The sequence below is a fragment of the Lepisma saccharinum genome, chromosome 7 (assembly GCF_977018435.1).
Source record: "Lepisma saccharinum chromosome 7, izLepSacc3.1, whole genome shotgun sequence".
Lineage (NCBI taxonomy): Eukaryota > Metazoa > Arthropoda > Insecta > Zygentoma > Lepismatidae > Lepisma > Lepisma saccharinum.
Window position 1 is genome coordinate 39,274,192 of NC_139235.1, and position 23,706 is coordinate 39,297,897.

General features: G+C 41.0%; 1 protein-coding gene and 10 non-coding genes across 11 annotated transcripts in view; all 11 read right to left on the reverse strand.

Moving 5' to 3' along the window:
- The window catches only part of LOC145990201 (uncharacterized), a 135,131-nt gene extending 118,173 nt beyond the window's left edge, over positions 1-16,958 (reverse strand). Inside the window, exon 1 of the mRNA XM_083125864.1 lies at positions 16,889-16,958. Coding sequence (XP_082981990.1) covers positions 16,889-16,905 — 17 coding nt within the window. The 5' untranslated portion in view covers positions 16,906-16,958. The remainder of the gene's footprint in view (positions 1-16,888) is intronic.
- On the reverse strand, positions 3,351-3,434 carry TRNAL-CAG (transfer RNA leucine (anticodon CAG)). The gene has a single exon. It is a non-coding gene; the product is annotated as a tRNA-Leu (tRNA).
- Positions 4,629-4,712, reverse strand: TRNAL-CAG (transfer RNA leucine (anticodon CAG)). Its single transcript has one exon. It is a non-coding gene; the product is annotated as a tRNA-Leu (tRNA).
- Positions 5,748-5,831, reverse strand: TRNAL-CAG (transfer RNA leucine (anticodon CAG)). The gene has a single exon. It is a non-coding gene; the product is annotated as a tRNA-Leu (tRNA).
- On the reverse strand, positions 5,908-5,991 carry TRNAL-CAG (transfer RNA leucine (anticodon CAG)). Its single transcript has one exon. It is a non-coding gene; the product is annotated as a tRNA-Leu (tRNA).
- On the reverse strand, positions 6,068-6,151 carry TRNAL-CAG (transfer RNA leucine (anticodon CAG)). The gene has a single exon. It is a non-coding gene; the product is annotated as a tRNA-Leu (tRNA).
- TRNAL-CAG (transfer RNA leucine (anticodon CAG)) lies at positions 6,387-6,470 on the reverse strand. The gene has a single exon. It is a non-coding gene; the product is annotated as a tRNA-Leu (tRNA).
- On the reverse strand, positions 6,547-6,630 carry TRNAL-CAG (transfer RNA leucine (anticodon CAG)). The gene has a single exon. It is a non-coding gene; the product is annotated as a tRNA-Leu (tRNA).
- On the reverse strand, positions 7,182-7,265 carry TRNAL-CAG (transfer RNA leucine (anticodon CAG)). The gene has a single exon. It is a non-coding gene; the product is annotated as a tRNA-Leu (tRNA).
- Positions 7,821-7,904, reverse strand: TRNAL-CAG (transfer RNA leucine (anticodon CAG)). Its single transcript has one exon. It is a non-coding gene; the product is annotated as a tRNA-Leu (tRNA).
- TRNAL-CAG (transfer RNA leucine (anticodon CAG)) lies at positions 7,981-8,065 on the reverse strand. Its single transcript has one exon. It is a non-coding gene; the product is annotated as a tRNA-Leu (tRNA).
- Positions 16,959-23,706: the final 6,748 nt, after the last annotated feature.

Sequence of the window (23,706 nt, forward strand, 5' to 3'; positions counted from 1 at the left end):
GCAACAGTTTCTCTGATTTGCGCAATTTCTGCTTGAATGTTTTTTGATATCTTCAGATTTTAAAATTCGATGTACTGCTCTCCTCATAGCTCTGATTTCCTGAGAAGTAGGCAAAGCAGCTACAGTATTCTGAAGTGTGGTGAGAGTTAATTTTATAGCATCGAGTTCTGTTGCATCAGCTGCATTTTTCAAAATTTCTTGCAGTTGCGTTATATCATCCTGCGTAGGTGTAGACTGTTGCAGTGTCTCTAATTTACACTAAATGTCGTCAATAAGATGATGGAAGTGCGATAATTCTGATTCAGTATTCAAGCTTTCAAGCTTAGTAACTTGCTGTTGAACTATACCTAGGATATCAGTAATGCCAGGCAGTTTCGATTCCACAGTTTCCTGTACACTTGTTAGCCCATTTCTCATAGTTGCCATAGTATCTTCTATGTGAGCTATGGTACCTTGTATCTTCCAAAAATCTTCATAAGTCTCCAACTGCAATTTGATGCCGGCAACGCTCCTAGCAATAGCATTTAATTCAGAAGATGAAGGTAAATTATTGATAAAATCTTCCAATGTCTGCAGTTTGGATTGAACTTCTGTTATAGCTGTATGCAGTTCATCTGTCTGTAATTCAGATTTGGTACTTTGCAATGTAGGAACTTCGAAAGATTGAAACTGTTCTTGCAATTTAGCAATACTAGCATTTACCTGCTCATATTCTTCTTGTTTTGATATTCTGGATGATGGTTTGCAGTTCCGTACGAATACTATTTGCCTGGTCATGTAATTGCTGTTTCAGCTGTTCGGTATTCGTTCTCTGGATTTGTCTAAATTTATCAAGTTCTTTTTCAAGTTGGCAATATTCTCTTCTAAGTTCTGAAGATTATCTATTGAAGCTAAATTACAAGTAGTACGCGTATATTTCTCAAGCAAAGATTTGAGTTCTCCATCAGTTTTTACTATAGGATCAATCAGTTGAGTTTGAAGATTTGTAATCTCTGCTTGAATATTAAGATTTAGCGAATTCTGTAATATGAGTAAATCTGATTTCAGTTTCTTTAGACGTACATCTAAACTAGCAATCTCGCTTGAATTATCTGGAATCTCCTGTCGCCTTCTATTACCAAATATATCCATGTTTTTTTTTGTTTAGGTATTTTATATATTAATAAGAGGATAGATTATTATTATTTCGACAAACAGTGAAATCAATTTATCATACTCTCCAATTATCTCAGCATACAAAAATTCACCAGCTTCCACATCATAAGACGTATCAGGAAGTAATGTACTATGTTTAATTCTATACAAATTTCGACCTATGTGCAAAACTGCCGCATTGGGTGGTGAAACGTTTATTTGAATTTTCCCACTAACAGATAACTTATATGATGATAAGTTATTATTAAATACAAATAAGTGCTTTCCGTTATCCTCGTCAACATGAGACCAAATACTATTCAAGTGAACAAGAAGTAACCCTTTCAATTGATGATAAATTTAACTAAATACATCCATGTTCACTTGAATTCTCTCTACAGGCTGATTATGTTGTTGCTTCTTAAACCCAAAAATATTCATGACGTTTTATTTTATATTAGCTATTATTTTTTATATATAAAACATATATTTGTACTAAGTATAAAAAATTAATAAGCACATATAGTAGAAAATATCACCCTGTGATTAGCACATAAAAAAATACAAAATTCAATACAAATACAAATTCATACAAATTCAATCTGTGTGAAAAACGACATGAAACCTCTTCAAGATAAAATAATTGTAGCTATTACGATATATTCGGCCTACGTATAGGGCCGGTGGCAACCCACCATCGTGAGGAAATTGGGAAGCTCCGAGTGAGTGAGCGTAACCCGGTCAAGAAGACCTACGACAACGGCTGGCGGTTCGTCGGGCTGATCACCCGTCACCCCAATACTGGTCTAAGACCTCCACGCTATAACAGGTGACGGAGGAACAGTGTGGGAGGGAGACCAGCAGTCGCTAGGTAAGCCAAGGCCCTTCAAAGGGCTGTAGCGCTGTGGGTTTAGTTTTAGTTTTAGCTATTACGATAAAATTTTCAGCTATGTTATTTATACAGAATTTCCAGAGACAATAGAAGTAGATCGGAAGGAGACCGAAAGTAAATTTGTGTAGGTGTGCGTGGGTGTGCGTGGGTGTATACTTAAAAAAAAACTGGAAAAACTCACAAGTGTCTGTCAAGTAAACCGGAAGTGGACCGGAAGTAAATAGGTGTAGGTGGGTGTAAGCGTGCATGGGCGTGGGTATGCGTAGGTGTGTGTGGGTGTGCGTGGGTGTGCGTGGGTGTAGGCATTACATACTTTAACTCGCAAGAATTTATGACATTCGTACTTAGTACGAGATGAAAAAACACAGATTTACAATAGTATAAAATCAACAAAAACATCATCAAAATAGGTTTACCATTGTGGTTAAATTAATAAAAACAATAGGCCTCGTACCATTCGTACGAAGTAAACTAAACTAAACCCACAGCGCTACAGCCCTGAAGAGCTTTGGCTTACCTACCGACTGCTGGTCTCCCTCCCATACTGTTCCGCCGTCACCTGTTATAGCGTGGAGCTCTCAGACCAGTGTTGGGGTGACGGTTGATCAGCCCGACGAACCCCCAGCCGTTATTGTAGGTCTTCTTGACCAGGTTACGCTCACTCACTCGGAGCTCCCCAATTTCCTCACGATGGTGGGTTGCAACCGGCCCTATACGTAGGCCGAATACATTCCGACCAGAGCCGGATTCGAACCTACGCCGTCCCGCAGCGAACGAACTCAAGACGAGTGAACGCCTTAACCCGCTCGACTACGGAGGAGGACATTCGTACGAAGTACGAGATGAAAAAACACAGATTAGTATAAAATTGACAAAAACATCGTCAAAATAGGTTTTCTATTGTTCTTAAATTAATAAAAATAATAGGCCTCGTACCAAGTATGGCGTTGAAGGAATCAATCTACTCTACAAAAGGAAGACGAAGAAGATTAAGGTGGCAAAAATGTCAGGAGTGGGATTCGAACCCACGCCGGGTGGACCGGATTGCAACCTGAACGCAGCGCCTTAGACGGCTCGGCCATCCTGACTCTACAGCGTCTCTCTCCGTAACACTCCCAAGTACAATTATTGAAAGGAAGACGAAGAAGTTTAAGGTGGCAAAAATGTCAGGAGTGGGATTCGAACCCACGCCCGGAAGACCGGACTGCGACCTGAACGCAGCGCCTTAGACAGCTCGGACATCCTGATTCTACAGCGTCTCTCTCCGTAACACTCGCAGGTACAATTGTTGGAAGGAAGACGAAGAAGTTTAAGGTGGCACAAATGTCAGGAGTGGGATTCGAACCCACGCCCGGAAGACCGGACTGCGACCTGAACGCAGCGCCTTAGACCGCTCGGCCATCCTGACTCTACAGCGTCTTTCTCCGTAACACTCCCAAGTACAATTATTGAAAGGAAGACGAAGAAGATTAAGGTGGCAAAAATGTCAGGATTGGGATTCGAACCCACGCTCGGAAAACCGGACTGCGACCTGAACGCAGCGCTTTAGACCGCTCGGATATCCGGACTCTACAGCGTCTCTCTCCGTAACACTCCCAAGTACAATTATTGAAAGGAAGACGAAGAAGTTTAAGGTGGCAAAAATGTCAGGAGTGGGATTCGAACCCACGCCCGGAAGACCGGACTGCGACCTGAACGTAGCACCTTAGACCGCTCGGCCATTATGACTCTACAGCGTTTCTCTCCGTAACACTCCCAAGTACAATTGTTGAAAGGAAGACGAAGAAGATTAAGGTGGCAAAAATGTCAGGATTGGGATTCGAACCCACGCCAGGAGGACCGGTTGCAACCTGAACGCAGCGCCTTATACGGCTCGGCCATCCTGACTCTACAGCGTCTCTCTCCGTAACACTCGCAAGTATAATTGTTGAAAGGAATACGAAGATGATTAAGGCGGCAAAAATGTCAGGGGTGGGATTCGAACCCACTCTCGGAGGACCGGATTGCAACCTGAACGCAGCGCCTTAGACCGTTCGGACATCCTGACTCTACAGCGTCTCTCTCCGTAACACTCCCAAGTACAATTATTGAAAGGAAGACGAAGAAGATTAAGGTGGCAAAAATGTCAGGAGTGGGATTCGAACTCACGCCCGGAAGACCGGACTGCGACCTGAACGCAGCACCTTAGACCGCTCGGCGATTATGACTCTACAGCGTGTCTCTCCGTAACAATCCCAAGTACAATTATTGAAAAGAAGACGAAGAAGATTAAAGTGGCAAAAATGTCAGGATTGCGATTCGAACCCACGCCAGGAGGACCGGTTGCAACCTGAACACAGCGCCTTATACGGCTCGGCCATCCTGACTCTACAGCGTCTCTCTCAGTAACACTCCCAAGTATAATTGTTGAAAGGAAGACGAAGATGATTAAGGCGGCAAAAATGTCAGGGTTGGGATTCGAACCCACTCCCGGAGGACCGGCTTGCAACCTGAACGCAGCGCCTTAGACAGCTCGGACATCCTAACTCTACAGCGTATCCCTCCGTAACACTCCCAAGTACAATTATTGAAAGGAAGACGAAGAAGATTAAGGTGGCAAAAATGTCAGGAGTGGGATTCGAACCCACGCCCGGAAGACCGGACTGCGACCTGAACGCAGCGCCTTAGACCGCTCGGCCATCCTGACTCTACAGCGTCTCTCTCCGTAACACTCGCAAGTATAATTGTTGAAAGGAAGACGAAGAAGATTAAGGTGGCAAAAATGTCAGGAGTGGGATTCGAACCCACGCCCGGAAAACCGGACTGCGACCTGAACGAAGCGCCTTAGACCACTCGGACATCCTGAATCTACAGCGTCTCTCTCCGTAACACTCCCAAGTACAATTATTGAAAGGAAGACGAAGAAGATTAAGGTGGCAAAAATATCAGGAGTGGAATTCGAACCCACGCCCGAAAGACCGGACTGCGACCTGAACGCAGCGCCTTAGACCGCTCGGACATCCTGACTCTACAGCGTCTCTCTCCGTAACACTCCCAAGTACAATTATTGAAAGGAAGACGAAGAAGTTTAAGGTGGCAAAAATGTGAGGATTGGGATTCGAACCCACGCCCGGAAGACCGGACTGCGACCTGAACACAGCACCTTATACCGCTCGGCCATCCTGACTCTACAGCGTCTCTCTCCGTAACACTCGCAAGTATAATTGTTGAAAGGAAGACGAAGAAGATTAAGGTGGCAAAAATGTCAGGTGTGGGATTCGAACCCACGCCCGGAAGACCGGACTGCGACCTGAACGCAGCGCCTTAGACCGTTCGGACATCCTGACTCTACAGCGTCTCTCTCCGTAACACTCCCAAGTACAATTATTGAAAGGAAGACGAAGAAGATTAAGGTGGCAAAAATATCAGGAGTGGAATTCGAACCCACGCCCGAAAGACCGGACTGCGACCTGAACGCAGCGCCTTAGACCGTTCGGACATCCTGACTCTACAGCGTCTCTCTCCGTAACACTCGCAAGTACAATTATTGAAAGGAAGACGAAGAAGATTAAGGTGGCAAAAATGTTAAGATTGGGTTCGAACCCACGCCCGAAGGACCGGATTGCAACCTGAACGCAACTCCTTAGACGGCTCGGCCATCCTGACTCTACAGCGTCTCTCTCAGTAACACTCCCAAGTATAATTGTTGAAAGGAAGACGAAGAAGATTAAGGTGGCAAAAATGTCAGGAGTGGGATTCGAACCCACGCCCGGAAGACCGGACTGCGACCTGAACGTAGCGCCTTAGACCGCTCGGCCATCCTGACTCTACAGCGTCTCTCTCAGTAACACTCCCAAGTATAATTGTTGAAAGGAAGACGAAGAAGATTATGGTGGCAAAAATGTCAGGAGTGGGATTCGAACCCACGCCGGGAAGACCGGACTGCGACCTGAACGCAGCGCCTTAGACCGCTCGGCCATCCTGACTCTACAGCGTCTCTCTCCGTAACACTCCCGAGTATAATTGTTGAAAGGAAGACGAAGAAGATTAAGGTGGCAAAAATGTCAGGAGTGGGATTCGAACCCACGCCCGGAAGACCGGACTGCGACCTGAACGCAGCGCCTTAGACCGCTCGGCCATCCTGACTCTACAGCGTCTCTCTCCGTAACACTCGCAAGTATAATTGTTGAAAGGAACACGAAGATGATTAAGGTGGCAAAAATGTCAGGATTGGGATTCGAACCCACGCACGGAGGACCGGATTGCAACCTGAACGCAGCGCCTTAGACGGCTCGGCCATCCTGACTCTACAGCGTCTCTCTCAGTAACACTCCCAAGTATAATTGTTGAAAGGAAGACGAAGAAGATTATGGTGGCAAAATGTCAGGAGTGGGATTCGAACCCACGCCCGGAGGACCGGACTGCGACCTGAACGCAGCGCCTTAGACCGCTCGGCCATCCTGATTCTACAGCGTCTCTCTCCGTAATACTCCCAAGTACAATTATTGAAAGGAAGACGAAGAAGATTAAGGTGGCAAAAATGTCAGGAGTGGGATTCGAACCCACGCCCGGAAGACCGGACTGCGACCTGAACGCCGCGCCTTAGACCGCTCGGCCATCCTGACTCTACAGCTTCTCTCTCCGTAACACTCGCAAGTATAATTGTTGAAAGGAAGACGAAGATGATTAAGGTGGCAAAAATGTGAGGATTGGGATTCGAACCCACGCCCGGAAGACCGGATTGCAACCTGAACGCAGCGCCTTAGACGGCTCGGCCATCCTGACTCTACAGCGTCTCTCTCACTAACACTCTCAAGTATAATTGTTGAAAGGAAGACGAAGAAGATTAAGGTGGCAAAAATGTCAGGAGTGGATTTGAACCAACGCCGGAAGACCGGACTGCAACCTAAACGGGGCGCCTTAGACCGCTCGGACATCCTGACTCTACAGCGTCTTTCTCCGTAACAGTCGCAAGTACAATTGTTGAAAGGAAGACGAAGAAGATGGTGGCAAAAATGTCAGGATTGGGATTCGAACCCACGCCCGGAAGACCGGACTGGGACCTGAACGCAGTGCCTTAGACCGATCGGCCATCTTGACTCTACAGCGTCTCTCTCCGTAACACTCCCAAGTACAATTATTGAAAGGAAGACGAAGAAGATTAAGGTGGCAAAAATATCAGGAGTGGGATTCGATCCCACGCCCGGAAAACCGGACTGCGACCTGAACGCAGCGCCTTAGACCGCTCGGCCATCCTGACTCTACAGCGTCTCTCTCCGTAACACTCGCAAGTATAATTGTTGAAAGGAAGACGAAGATGATTAAGGTGGCAAAAATGTCAGGATTGGGATTCGGACCCACGAACGGAGGACCGGATTGCAACCTGAACGCAGCGCCTTAGACGGCTCGGCCATCCTGACTCTACAGCGTCTCTCTCCGTAACACTCGCAAGTATAATTGTTGAAAAGAAGACGAAGAAGATTAAAGTGGCAAAAATGTCAGGATTGCGATTCGAACCCACGCCAGGAGGACCGGTTGCAACCTGAACGCAGCGCCTTATACGGCTCGGCCATCCTGACTCTACAGCGTCTCTCTCAGTAACACTCCCAAGTATAATTGTTGAAAGGAAGACGAAGATGATTAAGGCGGCAAAAATGTCAGGGGTGGGATTCGAACCCACTCCCGGAGGACCGGCTTGCAACCTGAACGCAGCGCCTTAGACAGCTCGGACATCCTAACTCTACAGCGTATCCCTCCGTAACACTCCCGAGTACAATTATTGAAAGGAAGACGAAGAAGATTAAGGTGGCAAAAATGTCAGGAGTGGGATTCGAACCCACGCCCGGAAGACCGGACTGCGACCTGAACGCAGCGCCTTAGACCGCTCGGCCATCCTGACTCTGCAGCGTCTCTGTCCGTAACACTCCCGAGTATAATTGTTGAAAGGAAGACGAAGAAGATTAAGGTGGCAAAAATGTCAGGAGTGGGATTCGAACCCACGCCCGGAAGACCGGACTGCGAACCTGAACGCAGCGCCTTAGACCGCTCGGCCATCCTGACTCTACAGCGTCTCTCTCAGTAACACTCCCAAGTATAATTGTTGAAAGGAAGACGAAGAAGATTATGGTGGCAAAAATGTCAGGAGTGGGATTCGAACCCACGCCCGGAAGACCGGACTGCGACCTGAACGCAAGTAAAAGTAAAGTTCGCTGTGCATGTATCACTGTGCCATGAAGGTACGTACGTACATTTACGATATGTGACGGTAAGGCCCCACATTTTTTTCGATGTCTGCCATCTTGGAGGTGATATGATCAGCACCGCGCTGCGCCGCCTTTACCCGCCCCACACACAAACTCTCACGTGTACCATTTGATTTGAGACTGTGTGTGTGTGTGTGTGTGTGTGTGTGTGTGTGTGTGTGTGTGTGTGTGTGTGTGTGTGTGTGTGTGTAAAGGTAGGTAGGAGGAGGAGGGGCATTTGGTAATATCTTTTGGGGGCGAAGATTTGAAGACATACATAGGGGTGTATATATATATCAGTGGCGTAGCATGGGCATTTCGGGTGGGAACGCCAAGTCCGAAGGAAGGGTCGGCCCTTTCTTGCTTAATAATTTACTTATGGTATTAGTCACCACAGGTATTGTTTATTTGCCTGTAGTCAGCTGGGTTTTCAATAAAACATCATCCATGCATGTTTTAGTAGAAAATTAGGTCCCTCACTATGTCACAAATGTTTTGAACTCTGGTGTTGTATACCTTTTTTTATACCTTTCTGCATGACGCAAGTCATTTAAAACCTACCTGAATCACAAGCGCCTCTGCACAACAATAGACGTCATTGTTGTGGAAATCCAACTACTGATTGATTTGGTTTATTATACTTCGCTTTTCTACCACTTTTGGTTAATCACGAATACGAATATGAGTGATGATATTGTAGAAGGGACACTCACAAAGAACACCCGTTCTGACGCCGGGATTCGAATCAGGGGTCACTGTCGTCTTGGCCTGCTGTGCAAAACACTCTGACACGGAGGTGGGTCAATGATCCAACTATCGTACACCCAACTGACGTAACAGTGCCGATTAGTAATTCAGACCACTGTTTATTACATCATGAGAATTTTGATAAACATTTTAAAATAATTTTGTCCAGAGACCATTCGATGTTAAGAAATTTCAAATGAATGCTAAACACTTCCATTGATACAATATTAATCAGTTAGATACAAACGATATAATAATAATAATAAAAATAGTTTTGCGGGTTAAGTGGTAGAGCAGCCACAGGCTGGACTTCTACCACGAGGACTTCACCAACTTATTTGACAAAACCTGTGTTGATCTTTTAGTTTTTAATGCAGATTGCTCTTCGTGCGATAAATTATACAATAGAGTGGCTATTAAAAAGTGGTATATTTGAGTTTGGTAAAGTTACGTCAGTCAATATTGCGTATTGTAGCATCACAAAGCACGAGTTGCATGAGCGCGAAGAACTAGGTAGGAATTCTACCGCTGTCGTCTGCTTCAGAAGGCAGGAAGGGTCACATGAACCAATCACGTAGCATAGCCCTCTGCTCCGTACGCTGGTGTATGAGAGAGCATTTACGCCCGTACTGTAGAGATCCAAGCTTTCCCTCACGAAACGCAGCAAGGAAGATAGAGTTTTTACGCCGAACCTGTTAGGCGTACGGCCAGTAAAGGCATTGAAAAAAAAATGCTAGAACGAGTGTTGTTAGTGGAGCGTTGCAAGCGGATCGCGAAAAATAGCTATTATTATGCCATGAAGGTCAACATATATGAAATTAGTCACGTTTTACTTTATATTTACAGCATTTACGCATTTTTGAAATGTTAAATCTGGGAACGCCGGGCGTACGGGCGTACTATAACGCTACGCCACTGATATATATATATATATATATATATATATATACGCACACACATATAGGGGGACACGTGATCCACCGAAAACCTACAGTTTTCTGTAAATAGCTCGAGGACAATGACAGTACCCGCCAAGATTTGTTACAGACAGTATGCGTTAGAAACCTATAGAGAGTTCGCCTCAAGATTTTTTTGGAGAGAGAATGTTGAGGCCGCGATACGGTACAGAAGTGTGTTAAGACTCGTGAGATAATAAAAGTTCGAACCCGGGACAGTGAGGTACCATGAAGATGTACGTACATCTTCGAGAAGGTGTACAATGGCAGCTGCTAGTAAATGATATATTGGACGTTTTTGTGACGTCAATAGCCAGGAACGAAATTATCCAGCAGTATGTGCTGTGCAAGCAATCATAGACGGAATCCACACTCCAGTTTTTCTTCGATGGAAAGCGTTGTGCGTTGTTACTGCAAATGAATTGGACAGAATCCCATTTACTCCCAAATGTGTCAGAAAGATTACTGTTTCTAGAAATTCCAAAAACTTATGCTCAATTCGAGATAATACTCGAAAAACTACAAAAGCACCTCACGGTAAAAAGTGACTTTTACCGAAGTTTCCAACAACAAAAGGAAAAGGGGGAAGAAAAGAATGTAACTTATTTTAAGGAAAATGTCCCCAAATTCTGTCATAAGTGTGGTACAAGACATACAGTCTCACAAAAATGCAACTACGGTTCGCGTAATACTAACTTGCTACAAAACACGCGTGTTCAAGAAACGCCAGAAAAAAGTGAAAAAGCCACTGCAGTTTTTGTAGATAGTACATTAAACAAAGTGATAAATTTTAAAGCATGTCTTGATACCGGAAGAACAGAAAACTTAATTAGTAATAAAACATTTAATTTGTTACGTTCAAAGTGTCCAGTTAATGTCCAAGATTGTTATTTAAAGATAACACAAGGAAAACAGAACGTCGTCCTTAAAAAGGTAGTGCAATTCACTGTAAAGCTTGAAACATTGACTTGGCCTATATGGGCTTATTTATATGAAAACCTTCCAGTGGACATAGTTGCTTGGTGTAAACTTTATGAAAAACAATAATGTTCTTCTTGACTTTCAACAAAAGTGCGTTACGGTTCCGTACGCGTAAGTGAAAATACCGATAAAATGGCATTTGAACAGTTTGTTTACAGACTTTAATTCGTTACAGACAAGTTATTCACAGCAATATTCCAGGCATCAGGAAGTCCCGTGTACTACGCCTCCAAGGTCAACTCCAGCGGGGCAACGCTACGGAACAGGTGGCGGAAGAAGAAGAAGACAGCCAAACTTGCACCGGGAAAACTTTCGCTTTCATCGAGCTACAACACCTGGGCAGGCAAATTTCAACTTCGGGACTGAGTCAGGAGTGCAATGTGAAGTAGGCAGCACCAACCTCCAAACAAATCAGAATGAGGACTACTGGAAAAAACAACTTGGTGAGTTGTTATATTCTTATAATACGGTAGTGACTGAAAATGTAGGATGTTTCAACGGGTGGAAATATACGATTCATGTTACAGACACTATTCCCGTGCGTAAACCTCCTTATTATGCACCGAAGGAGAAACAAAAGGAAATAGACGATGCCGTTCAAGAATTAATAGACGCAAAGCTCGTTGAACCGTGTAATTCTCCTTATGCGAGTCCTGCATTTATAGTTAAGGGGAAAGGTTAAAATAAACAATTAGTAGTAGATTATTCTCAACTGAATAAAAAGATCGTGTATGATTCATACCCAACACAACCTATGCAAGAATCTCTTTCGTATCTCTCTCGGGGAAACGTCTATTCGGTTCTCGACGTCAGAAAAGCTTTTCACCAAGTTTTATTAGACGAAAAAAGTAGAGATCTTACTGCTTTCCTTACGCCAACGCAACAATTAAGATATTGTCGGGTTCCATTTGGTATAACCATAGGTACAGCTTGTCTCGCAAGAATGATGGAATGTATATTAGGAGATTTGCGAGGCAAATGCCTAGAATATTATGCTGACGATATTATTGTCATAAGTAAGGATTTTGAAACTCATTTACGTTATTTACGTACTGGTTTTGAACGTTTGAAAAAATTCGGGGTGACAGTTTCAAAAAAGAAAAGTACATTTATGACTAACGAAATTAAATTTATCGGTTTTTTAATTAAAGATCACAAAATATAAATAGATCCTGAAAGGATTGAAATAATTAAGAATTTACCACGTCCCAAAAATTTACGTGCATTGCGACGTTGTCTGGGGTTTTTCAATTTTTTTCATACGTGGCTACCAGGGTTCGCTGAAATAGCAACACCACTGTATGAACTTAACTAGTTCACCAAAAACACCGTTCCAATGGGAAACTATTCATGAAGATAGTTTTAATCAAATTAAAAGGGTATTTATGGAGAATGCAATTTTTCCACTTCCAGATTTTGAAAGAACGTTTGTATTAATACTGATGCGTCACTTAAAAGTTATGGGGGCTGTTTGATGCAACCGGATGATGATGGGATACTCCAACCAGTTGCTTTTTTTTCTAAAAAGATACCAGAAAGTTCCAAAAACAGAACAATTTATGAGCATGAATTAAAATCTCTTATCCTTTGCTTAGAAAATTTTTCATATTATCTGAAACACAAAAAATTTGTACTAAGGGTAGATAACATGGCATTATTTCATATGTTAAGAAAAGCCCAAAAATTTTCCAAATTTACCAGGTGGGCAGAATTTATATCTGAATTTAAATTTGACTTGATCCATATATCTTCTAGTCGGAAAATGGTTGGTGACTTTTTAAGTCGTCTATATGATCAACGTGACTTTGAGTGTGATGAATTATATAAAAAAGAAATTCCTTCAACATATTTGTCACTTTGGAATAATATTACACTAATTGACAATATTCGTCAAGAACAAAAAAAGAGACCCTGAAATAGCTGATATATTGCATAAGATACAGGTTCAAAAATTAAAAGTTCCAAATTGTATTCTGAAAGATGGTATAGTATTTAAGAAAACAAAAAACAAAAATATGCCATTTAAAGTTCTTGTTCCAAAACTAATGATTAAAGCATTGGTTGATTTCTAAGAGGAGGAATACATAGTAACTGGTCCCGAACACTGAAGAAACTGCAAAAATTTTATACTTGGGACAACATGTTAAATTATGTTAAACAAAAAGTAATATCATGTCCAATTTGTCAGAAGGCAAAATACACTAACATATCTCCTGCAAATGTATTAACTTCTGAAGTTATTAAGAAGCCTTTACAGCGTATTTGCTGTGATATTGTGGGAGTTTTGCCTCAATCACATGGGTATAAATACATTCTAGTAGTTGTAGATTGCGCAACTCGTTTCGTTTGGTTTCAACCTATACGAAAACTTGCGTCAAAAATTATAGCTGCTCATCTGTTAAGATATTTTCTGCAATTTGGGTGGTGTGCTGAAATAACCACCGATAATGCAAGTTACTTTACATCAGAATATTTTGCAGGATTCTTATATGGCAATGGTATAAGACATATCACTATCAGTGCTTATAATCCTCGTGCAAATTTAGCTGAAAGAATTATCAAGAATTTGAAAACTTCTTTGAGATGTTTTTGCTACGATGATCACAATTCATGGTTCAAATATTTACACTATATTCAACTTGGACTTAATTCTATTTGGCATCAAGCTCTTAATCTTATTCCATTTGAATTATTCCTGGGTAGAGCTCCCTTAGATCCTCTCATAAATAATTGGAGTTTAACTGAACAAGAACTCTTGCAGGATAAGGTTAATCTGAGTGAAAAATGGAATAAGGCAATTCACAAGATGAAATCAGAATGGAATAAAAGAAACAGGCTATATCAAAGAAAGTTTCAAATACCGAAGTATAAAATACATGATATAGTTTTGGTAAAAACTCATCCAAGGTCTTCATTGCTAGAAAATAAGACAAAGTCATTGTCATTAGATTACAAAGGCTCATACAAAATTGTTAAAATGCTAACTGAAAATAGCGTTCTTCTAGAAAGTCCTTATGATAATCCTAACATAAGACGTTGTCATGTAGATCAACTGAAACCATATATTGAATGTAATTAGTTGGAAACCAAAATGCCATTTGTAATTTCTTCTTCTTGGGGAATAAATAAAAGAAACAAATTAAGTTTTTGCAATAAATTAAAGGAAGAGGAAGCTACAAATTAAAAATAAATGGGTATTATAATTTTGTAATGTCAAATGATGCTGGTAATTAATTTTGTTTCCTTCAGGAACATATCCTGGGGATTCCAATTGTGAAATGGAAGAAGGAAGACCGTAGCCATAAAGCCTTACTCCAAAAGCGACAGACATGGAAAAGTCGACACCTACCATCTATTATACCATCTGTCTGCGATCAACAATAAGGGCTGGCAAGAAACGATTTACACTTCCAATATTATCATTCCATTATTAAGTTTTCATTAATGTTTGCATATTATATATTTTTTAGGGTCTCGCCCTCACTGGGTCCATGTTTTTTATTTCAAAGGGGGGAGGGGGGAAGTGTATGGACCGTAGTGCGCGCGGAGCCGTCATTTTGTTATATTTCTGTTTCATTTGAGCCAGATTGATGGAATAATTATTAATTTTGCCACCAGAGGTCAATAGAATCGGTTACGCAATGACGTAATCAGGAAGCCTCGGTGCAACCTCGCAGCAATTCAGGCAGCGCATTTTGGATTCTGACCCAGAGAAAGGAAGTTGTTTTCCTCAAGGTAGACACTTTGTGAAGGTGTCCGGGTAAAATGTTCGTATCCGCAAAACGTATTTCTTCAATTTTACAGGAGAAAGTACTTACCGAAATGAGTTTATTTATACTTTAGGAAGGTCTTGGAAGTGTGTTTTTCCCTCGTTGAAATTTTTTGACGGTAAATCATGTAATTTTCGACATTAATTTCACTCCGATGCACGAAAGCTGTTCCCATGCTGTCCGTCTACTACGTGAACCAAATATTTGCGAGCGTTTCATGACGTCAAAACCGGTCAGTGTTTCCAAATACGCGGTTTTGTAACTGTGTAACAGTTGTAGAACGTAAATAAACGTGCGTTACTGTTTATCATTTGTCATTACGAACTTGCGACAACATGACGTGCACAGGATGCGTGGTGAAATTGCACGGTGTTGACGATCCTGTACAATTTGTAATTCACCATGGAATTTTGAAGGAATTGGAATGTCCAAAATGTAAGAGTTCATGTAAACTTCACATTTTACGTAATGGTAGGTGGATATATTTATGTACGAAGAGAATCCAGGGACGTGAAAAAATGAGGAAGAAAAAAGTTCCGTGTGGATTCCAACGTTCTGCAAGACTGGGCACCTTTCTAGGACAAAGTCATCTGAGTGTACAGAAAATCATAAAATTTTCTATGCTGTGGCTTATTTTGCCTAGCCCAAGAATGGTTTGTGGGGCTATCCGTGAATGGTTCGTGGGGCTATTTATGAATGGTTCGTGGGGCTATCCGCGAATGGTTCGTGGGGCTATCCGTGAATGGTTCGTGGAGCTATCCGTGAATGGTTCGTGGAGCTATCCGTGAATGGTTCGTGGAGCTATCCGTGAATGGTTCGTGGGGCTATTTATGAATGGTTCGTGAGGCTATTTATGAATAGTTCGTGGGGCTATCCGTGAATGGTTCGTGGCGCTATTTATTAAAGATTCGTGGGGTTTTCGAACCCGAAAAAATATTTTTCTAATTTTAAAAACAAATTTAACTATTGTAACTTATACGTGACCCTACCTAACCTAACCTTGCCGTGCATGGTTCTTGGGACTATCCGTGAATGGTTCGTGGGGCTATTCATGAATGGTTCGTGGGGCTATCCGTGAATGGTTCGTGGGGCTATTTATGAATGGCTCGTGAGGCTATCCGTGAATGGTTCGTGGGGCTATCCGTGAATGGTTCGTGGGGCTATCCGTGAATGGTTCGTGGGGTTTTCGAACCCGAAAATTTTTTTTTCTAATTTTAAAAACAAATTTAACTAAGTTTGCCTAACCGAACAGAACCTAACCTAACCTTGCCGTGCATGGTTCGTGGGGTTATTTATGAATGGTTCGTGGGGCTATCCGTGCATGGTTCGTGGGGTTTTCGAATCTGGAAAGAAATACAAAATCAGTAACGCCAAAGTAGGTATTTTTCTATGAAGAAGGTTGCAACACTGCATAATCACTGATCATGACCAACGCTAGTAAAGATTTCTCCGCCATATCGCATGTAACGCAAGCGAAAGCGAACAATATAAAAATACTCGATATTTCTAAAATTGACATTATTTGCGTGGAAAAAACGAAACGCCACCTTGAAGAATCCTTAGGAATGCAGAATACGTAAGTATTAATGTGAAAAATACGAAAATAAGGGAATTAGAGACGTTTGGTGGTTACTGAAAATTTACCCAAACTTTATTTATTTGTGTAGTCTAATTGTGCTTGCACATTATGTAAATATACTCGCATAATCTGGAACAGAGTTATATCTGTACATTCGAATAGCATAGCTGCCCCATAGCTAATAAGTAGACCTTAAAGGCGGAAATCTTCCAGTGCGTGCATACCTAGGTAGAGTGTGTGGTAAAAGTGCCAGTTTGATTGAAGTGTCAATTAGAGATACGTTTCGGTTTACATGTGACAAGTGTATCCTTTTTATGACAAGTTTATCCTTTTTATGTACGTATGCTAGTTTTAGTTGTTCATTAATGAAATATGTTAAAAATCTATATTTGTTTCCCTCATGTACAAGAAGTAGAAATTAAGTATCTGATCATTGGTAAATGCAACGGGTAAGCAAGACCAGGTAACTTTATGTCGAGCTCTTGGCTCATAAATTCCCCTGACTTCCCTGGCCGGATCCTGGAACCAACCGTTAATAATAACACACCAAAACTGTTGTAATGAACAGCTAGAAAACAAATCAGGCAAGCAAATTCTAAATTACTTACAGCGACATTGTCCACATTCACTTGACAAACAGCAGCTTCCTACGTGTTTTGTGCAGGAGGTGTGTGTTTATCCTAGCAGTGATAAGCAACACAAACTTCCAAAGTTCAACTGAAGGCTTAATCCCTACCCAGAGATAGTGTTTGCAACGGAAGATAAGCACACTGTTTATCGTCATGCCTACCAGGTGTCGCTTGCATTGACAAGAGGAAGAAAACTACAACGCCTATAAAAGGACAACATAATGCCCGCCAAAGGTTGTTTCTTTCAGTACCGAAAAATGAACAAGAAACGTTCAAACAGTGCTTAGTAACACAAATTTCAGTTTAAGATTTTTTTGTTGAAGAAACAATTATTTCCAATATTTAATTGTTACATGATTAATTTCAGTTTCTTCATAGAATATCATAACTTCGGAATTTCCGCGAGTGAGACGGGTGAATGCCCCACCATTCCACCTTGCAGCGACGCCTATTTGTCCGGAAATACAGTGATAAGGAATAAATCTGAAAAGAGATAAGGAATAAGATTGAGACAGTGCATACACAGAAGATAAAAAACATTGGAAAAAGAATTCGTTATTACAGGTATTTGATATGGTGATTTGATATATTTTATTGATAATTGATTCTCGTACGTACTACATCGGGTGAGAATGTGTAATCTTCCATTTGGGTATGAGCATTAAACACAAATGGAGAAAACAGAGAAAAAGTACATTGATTACTGAACAAACGTTTCTTTTCACAGAGGTTTAACCATCGATAACAGGCTCCCCGATGGCGCAGTGGTACCGTCGTCGGCTTGTAATCAAGGGGTCCCGGGTTCGATTCTCGATGGAGGCACATGGTGGTTCGGTGTCCACTTTAAACTGTCGGTCCAGTCTCGATTAGCCTTACTGTGCATAAAGTAGACTTAAAAAATACAATACCATCGATAACAGTGGCGACGGTAAGGAAGGATAGGATGTGGATGGACCACGTCACCTCCAAGAAATACAGCTATCCTCCACTTTCTCCACAATATAATTTTTATTATTAGCATATTTCTGTGAGAAAAACAGAATTTTCGGAAAATTTTGTATACCAAAATTCTTAAACACAGAAAGGTAAAAATATATTTGCTTCCATTTCCGAAATTGGAAGCTGGAACTGTCGACTTCATCTTCTATCTATGGATCCATGGATGTGCGGTAGAAGGGGGCAAGGGGAAAAATTAATGCCAACAAAATAATATATAATTGACACATATAATTTCATTTCAGCCACAGTAATTTATGTCAATTATTGTGAGGTCGTTGCAGGAACTTCAAACTGAAGACGTGTTTTTTGAGGGACGACACTATTATTGGGAGGAAATATAGCTCGTTTGTCCCTCCTTGTAAAAATTCCGACGGATGGTCATGCATATGTGTATTTTCCCATCGCTTGTCCTGCTCTCTTGACGTTCATTATGATCATCGATATTAAACCATGTTCAAGTTGAGTGGAGCTATGGTGTGCGGTGGCCTCAGGAACGAAAGGTTACTAAGGTAAACATGAGGCACAGAGAAGCAAATTATTCATGAAACGTTTCCTGTTCTCAATTGTCTATTCGCGAAAGCGGAAATCTCCTTCCCATGCCGCGGTGTACTCGACGTCTGCAACATCGAGTAGTCATTTTTTTTTTTAAAAAAAAATCCATTTCTAAGTTGGTTATTTTTCGTTACTCTCCTACCTCAAGGGTTAATCGTGACGGCGAGGATGAGTGATGAACTGAAGAAATGATGATGGGAAGAGCATGATACACCCACACCTGACCAGAGTCCGAATATGGGGCCTTTGGTTTTGTAGCGCGTTACGCTCACACGTTGTATAAGCGGAATCCTTTGAAGAAACTGTAAAAGTTGGCTGAAGGGAAGTACCATCGTACGGTGCATGAGAAAGTCACGTTCGGCTCCTGTATAAAAATCACATTAGCCAGTAAATTTAAAATCAAACTTCGTGGCGGAACAACCCGCAACGATGCTGAGTTAGCATCAATATTTTGGAGCTCCCATCAGGGATCAAACCTTGGACCGTTCGCATCAAAGGCGCTAACGCTAACTATTTAACCACACGGAACCTCTGTTATATCCAGTGCCATCAGACATTAAGTTCTGCACAAACATATAAGATTATTTTTAAGAAATTCGACCATAAATGTGAATCAAATATCTTATCTAACGTCATCATCCTTAAAACTAAGGATGTGTAGTTCAGGAACAGATAAGCTTTAATGCTTCATTCAATCGTTTTGTACTCATTTTAAACATTTTTACTTCTTTATAAATCTTTTCGAGAACACAGATTTAGGCCGTGTCCGAAAGGTGCAAGACCGTACTTGAAGCGAGCATCCTCCGAGTATGGTCTTGAAGTCGTGGACTGGAAATGAAAGTCTTTCGAATTGCACCTCGACTGCAGCGCCAAATACGATCAGTAAATGAAACTGAGTACTCGTTGTTTTCCCAGCGTTTTAAACACTTGTTTTTCACCATAGAAATCACGTAGCATTTTTAAATGTTCGTACACATACATTTCCACACATTAAAAGTACTTTAACCAACAACTCGCTGGCCCATAACCTGTGTTGCTGGTTGTTGTTGCTTTATATTGGCTCACACCGCCTTTCCTTTGCGGTGTCTAGCCATCGGTACTTCTTTATGTGATCCTACTTCTGCTTGTTGTCTTCCTCATTGTTCCTTATGGCATTTGCACTATACACTTTCACTTTCACTCGTGATTTTCTCCTGTGTTGCTGGCTTTCTACCTCCGTGATTTTAAACAAATGAACAACGAGTGCGAAAATCACGTGACCTAGTCAGCAACCATCTGTGTTGCGAGCTGTGCACTTGCGTACTTCTGTTCTTGGAGCTTTCGAACTGTACTAGGTGACGTCACTTCCGTCAAGACGATACTTCATGTCTGAACTTTGTACCTTTCGGACAGAGCCAAAGGAGACCTATACTATAGTGTTTTGATTCTCTAGGAGAGGGTGATAATGTAGACAAAATAAACTTTTTGCGTGTAGCTATTAAAAATTAGATACTTTGAACGTCAGCGACTTGCGCCTGTCTAATTACTTGAGAGGGTACAAAGGATTTAGTGCGTACTGTACCCCCTTTTCCTGTGCCTCTGAGTCGAGTACTATTCGTAATTGTGATATTCAGGTACCCTATAAGAATTAATGCAATGTACTGTAACTGAAATTATATTAAATAATACTTTTTGTTTCTTTTGTTGTGGCTACAGCATTGTTTTGACAACTTTAGCGTATAATTCTGCATTGTGTTCCCGTATCTTTTCCATTTTTAAGATGACAGCAATGTGCTGGAAATTAGGGGTTTCTCCGTTTTCGAAAATATTTCAAATTTTGGCACTTGTGCTGACATTCTAAATTGTATAGAGAGTTGTTTGAGCTTCATTATGCCACTATATTTCTTTATATGCACTTCGCCTTAGTAACAATATTCTACATTGTTAACAATAATGAAGATAGTTCCTATGAAACTGCAAAGGAACGCAACTTGAAAATTAGTGAGTATGCTCTGTAGAGGGTTCGCTATTTCAGGTGTAAAATAAGTATACAACCACATTATAGACTTAAGGCATTTTACCAGATCTATGTCTTAATTAATTAACATTAAAAATCTCCATACCTCTTCCAGTAGGTGTATTAATATCACTATAGTGCTGATTTTTGCCTATTTTATCCCTTTGTAGTAAAATATAGGCTTTAATGTTTTGAGTTCATTTCATGCTGTTTCTAGTTCAAAAACGTATTTTTATAGTGCCTATAAATGCCTATCTTGAGGGTTAGTGCCTAGCTATTTTGCTTAATCGTGCCTAAATATGCCTATTCTGCAATTCTAGTTTACTTCAGCTTTTTTATGCACCTTTGTCTTTCCCTGCATTGAAGAAGTAAGCTCTTCTTTAATGGTGAACTGACAGAAATGGTTCTCGCCAGATTTGAGCGTTGCAAAGGGGATGCCAGATCTTTGCTGTTCAAAAGTTCCCCGACAGGGCTGTTGAATTCTGCCTTACAGGGCCATGACATACCCACGCATCACAGGGAAAAGCTAATAGATATAATAGATTCATGTTTCACAACAATAGCACACAAACCTATCCGTAAGCAATAATATTTTGTAATCAAACTCACTTCTTGACCTTCTATACGTGGTTGCTATCTTCTTACAACTTTTGACGAGAATTACTTTTGAAATAGTTAGACACACGATCTCACCCTAAATGTTTACGAACTCATGAATGGTTTGACTACCCCGTTGACAGCGCATCTGCATACAGCTGTCAACTCCGCACAATTTCTTTGCTTTGCCGGGAAACTCACGATGTTCAAATGTGCCCCAGTCTCCCCTGCCATATTTTAACATTTAGAACGTGTTCCAAAATATTAGCAAATCGGAAGGAAAACGAAAAGAACTGTGCACTTCGTGGTCACTTATTTTACCAATGGCACAGGCTGCACCATCGAGATTTTTGTGGGGGGATTTTTTCCCTTCAAATAATATAAAATCAACATTTATATACATTTTCCAAAATATATGTAAATATTGTACACATTAAATGCACCATATTTAATCCATTAGATGAACAAAAGAAAGTGTTTAAGGGTGTTATCGATGGGGGAGGAGAAATATCCAACTCTTATATATTAGGCCTTAATTGACACATGGGTTCTGGGGGGAGATTCTGAATTAATGTTGGGGGGGGGGGGCGGACAGTATCCAACTCTAAGTCTTACATTATGGCGGGTATTTTAGTTAGAGGAGGATTGAGCATTAAATTGAGGGGAATATCCCATTTTTGTATATTACTATTGTCTTAGACTGTTGCGGAAATTCTCGTGTGGAGAGTGAGAATTCATTTTTTGGAGAAGGCAATATCCACTCTTCAATATCAACAGTAAGTCTAAAATTGGTATGGAAATTTTGGTGGTAGGATTGAGTATTAAATTTAAAGGGGGAGATAGGAAGCTCTTCATAAAATGTTATACGCGTATCTTAGATTGTCAAGGGATTTCTATAGTGGAAACAGAGTTCGAACATTACATTTTGGAGACTGTATTTAGCGATATGGTATCAACACGTTTTCGGCCCCGTACGTGTCAAAGGAGAAGCTGGGAAAGACTAAATGTCTCGGGATCCTAAGAAAGAATTGACACCCCATTAAATTAATATTCTTGAAAGCCTGCAAAGAAATTAATGTAAAAAAAAATCTTCCTCGCAATGATGGCAATAATGTGTTGGGAGAAATCGTGTTTGGCACTTTACTGAGGAGAATGTGAAATTTTGTACTATTTCTGCATTGCAAGACATAAGCGATATTCTCGATATTCATTAATAACATCACTTCTTAAAATATAATGCTTAGTGTTGGTATACCGATTCATTTAAACCAGGTGCACCATGTGGAACAAAAATATATATATGGAATCCGCATTTCTAACTTCTTGTTTTTAACATTTACATTTTTGCATTTTACATTTAAATTAATCGAAACATTAGAAAATATGGACAGTTTTACATGGTATTTAATTCAAATAGACATCAATTATTATAATAATTATAATTCAATTATTACGCACCCTGATCCAAACCATTGTGTAATGTGTCTCCACTGAGCAGACAGTATAGCTAACAGTTCTGCCCACGTGCTTTTTGGGTATATGTATCGATTTAGTATTTTAAAAAATCCGATCCTGGCTAATCACGACGATGGGAATGTGTGGAGAGAAGCAGTGGCGTAGCGTTATAGTACGCCCGGCGTTCCCAGATATAAAATTTCAAAAATGCGTAAATGCTGTGAATATAAAGTAAAACGTGACTAATTTCATATATGTTTGAACTTCATGGCATTTTAATAGCTATTTTTCGTGATCCGATTGCAACGCTCCACTAACAACACTCGTTCTAGCATTTTTTTCAATGCCTTTACTGGCCGGACGCCGAACAGGTTCGGCGTAAAGGACTCTATATTCCTTGCTACCTTACTGGAGGGAAAGCTTAGATCTTTACAGCACGCGCGTAAATGTTCTCTCGTACGCCAGCGTACGGAGCAGAGGTCTACCGTGATTGGTTCATGTGACCCTTCCTGCCTTCTGAAGCAGACGACAGCGGTAGAATTCCTACCTGGTTCTTCGCGCTCATGCCACTCGTGCTATGTGATGTTACAATACGCATTATTGACTGACGTAACTTTACCAAACTCAAATATACAACTTCTTAATGGCCACTGCATTGTATAATTTGTCGCACAAACAGCGATGTGCATTAAAAACTAAAAGATCAACACAGGTTTTGTCAAATAAGTTGGTGAAGTCCTCGTGGTAGAAGTTCAGCCTGTGGCTGCTCTACCACTTAACCGGCAAAACTATTCTTTATTATTATTATTATTATTATTATTATTATTATTATATCGTTAGTATCTAACTGCTTGATATTGTGTCAATGGAAATGTTTAGCATTCATTTGAAATTTCTTAACATCGAATGGTCTCTGGACAAAATTATTTTAAAATGGTTATCAACATTCTCAAGATGTAATAAACAGTGGTCTGAATTACTAATCGGCACTGTTACGTCAGTTGAGTGTACGATAGTTGGATCATCCACCCACCTCCGTGTCAGAGTGTTTTGCACAGCGCGCCAAGACGACAAAGGCCTCTGATTCGAATCCCGGCGTGAGTGTCTGATTCTTTGTGAGTGTCCCTTAAACAATATCATCACTCATATTCGTATTCAAGATTAACCAAAAGTGGTAGGAAAGCGAAGTAAAATAAAC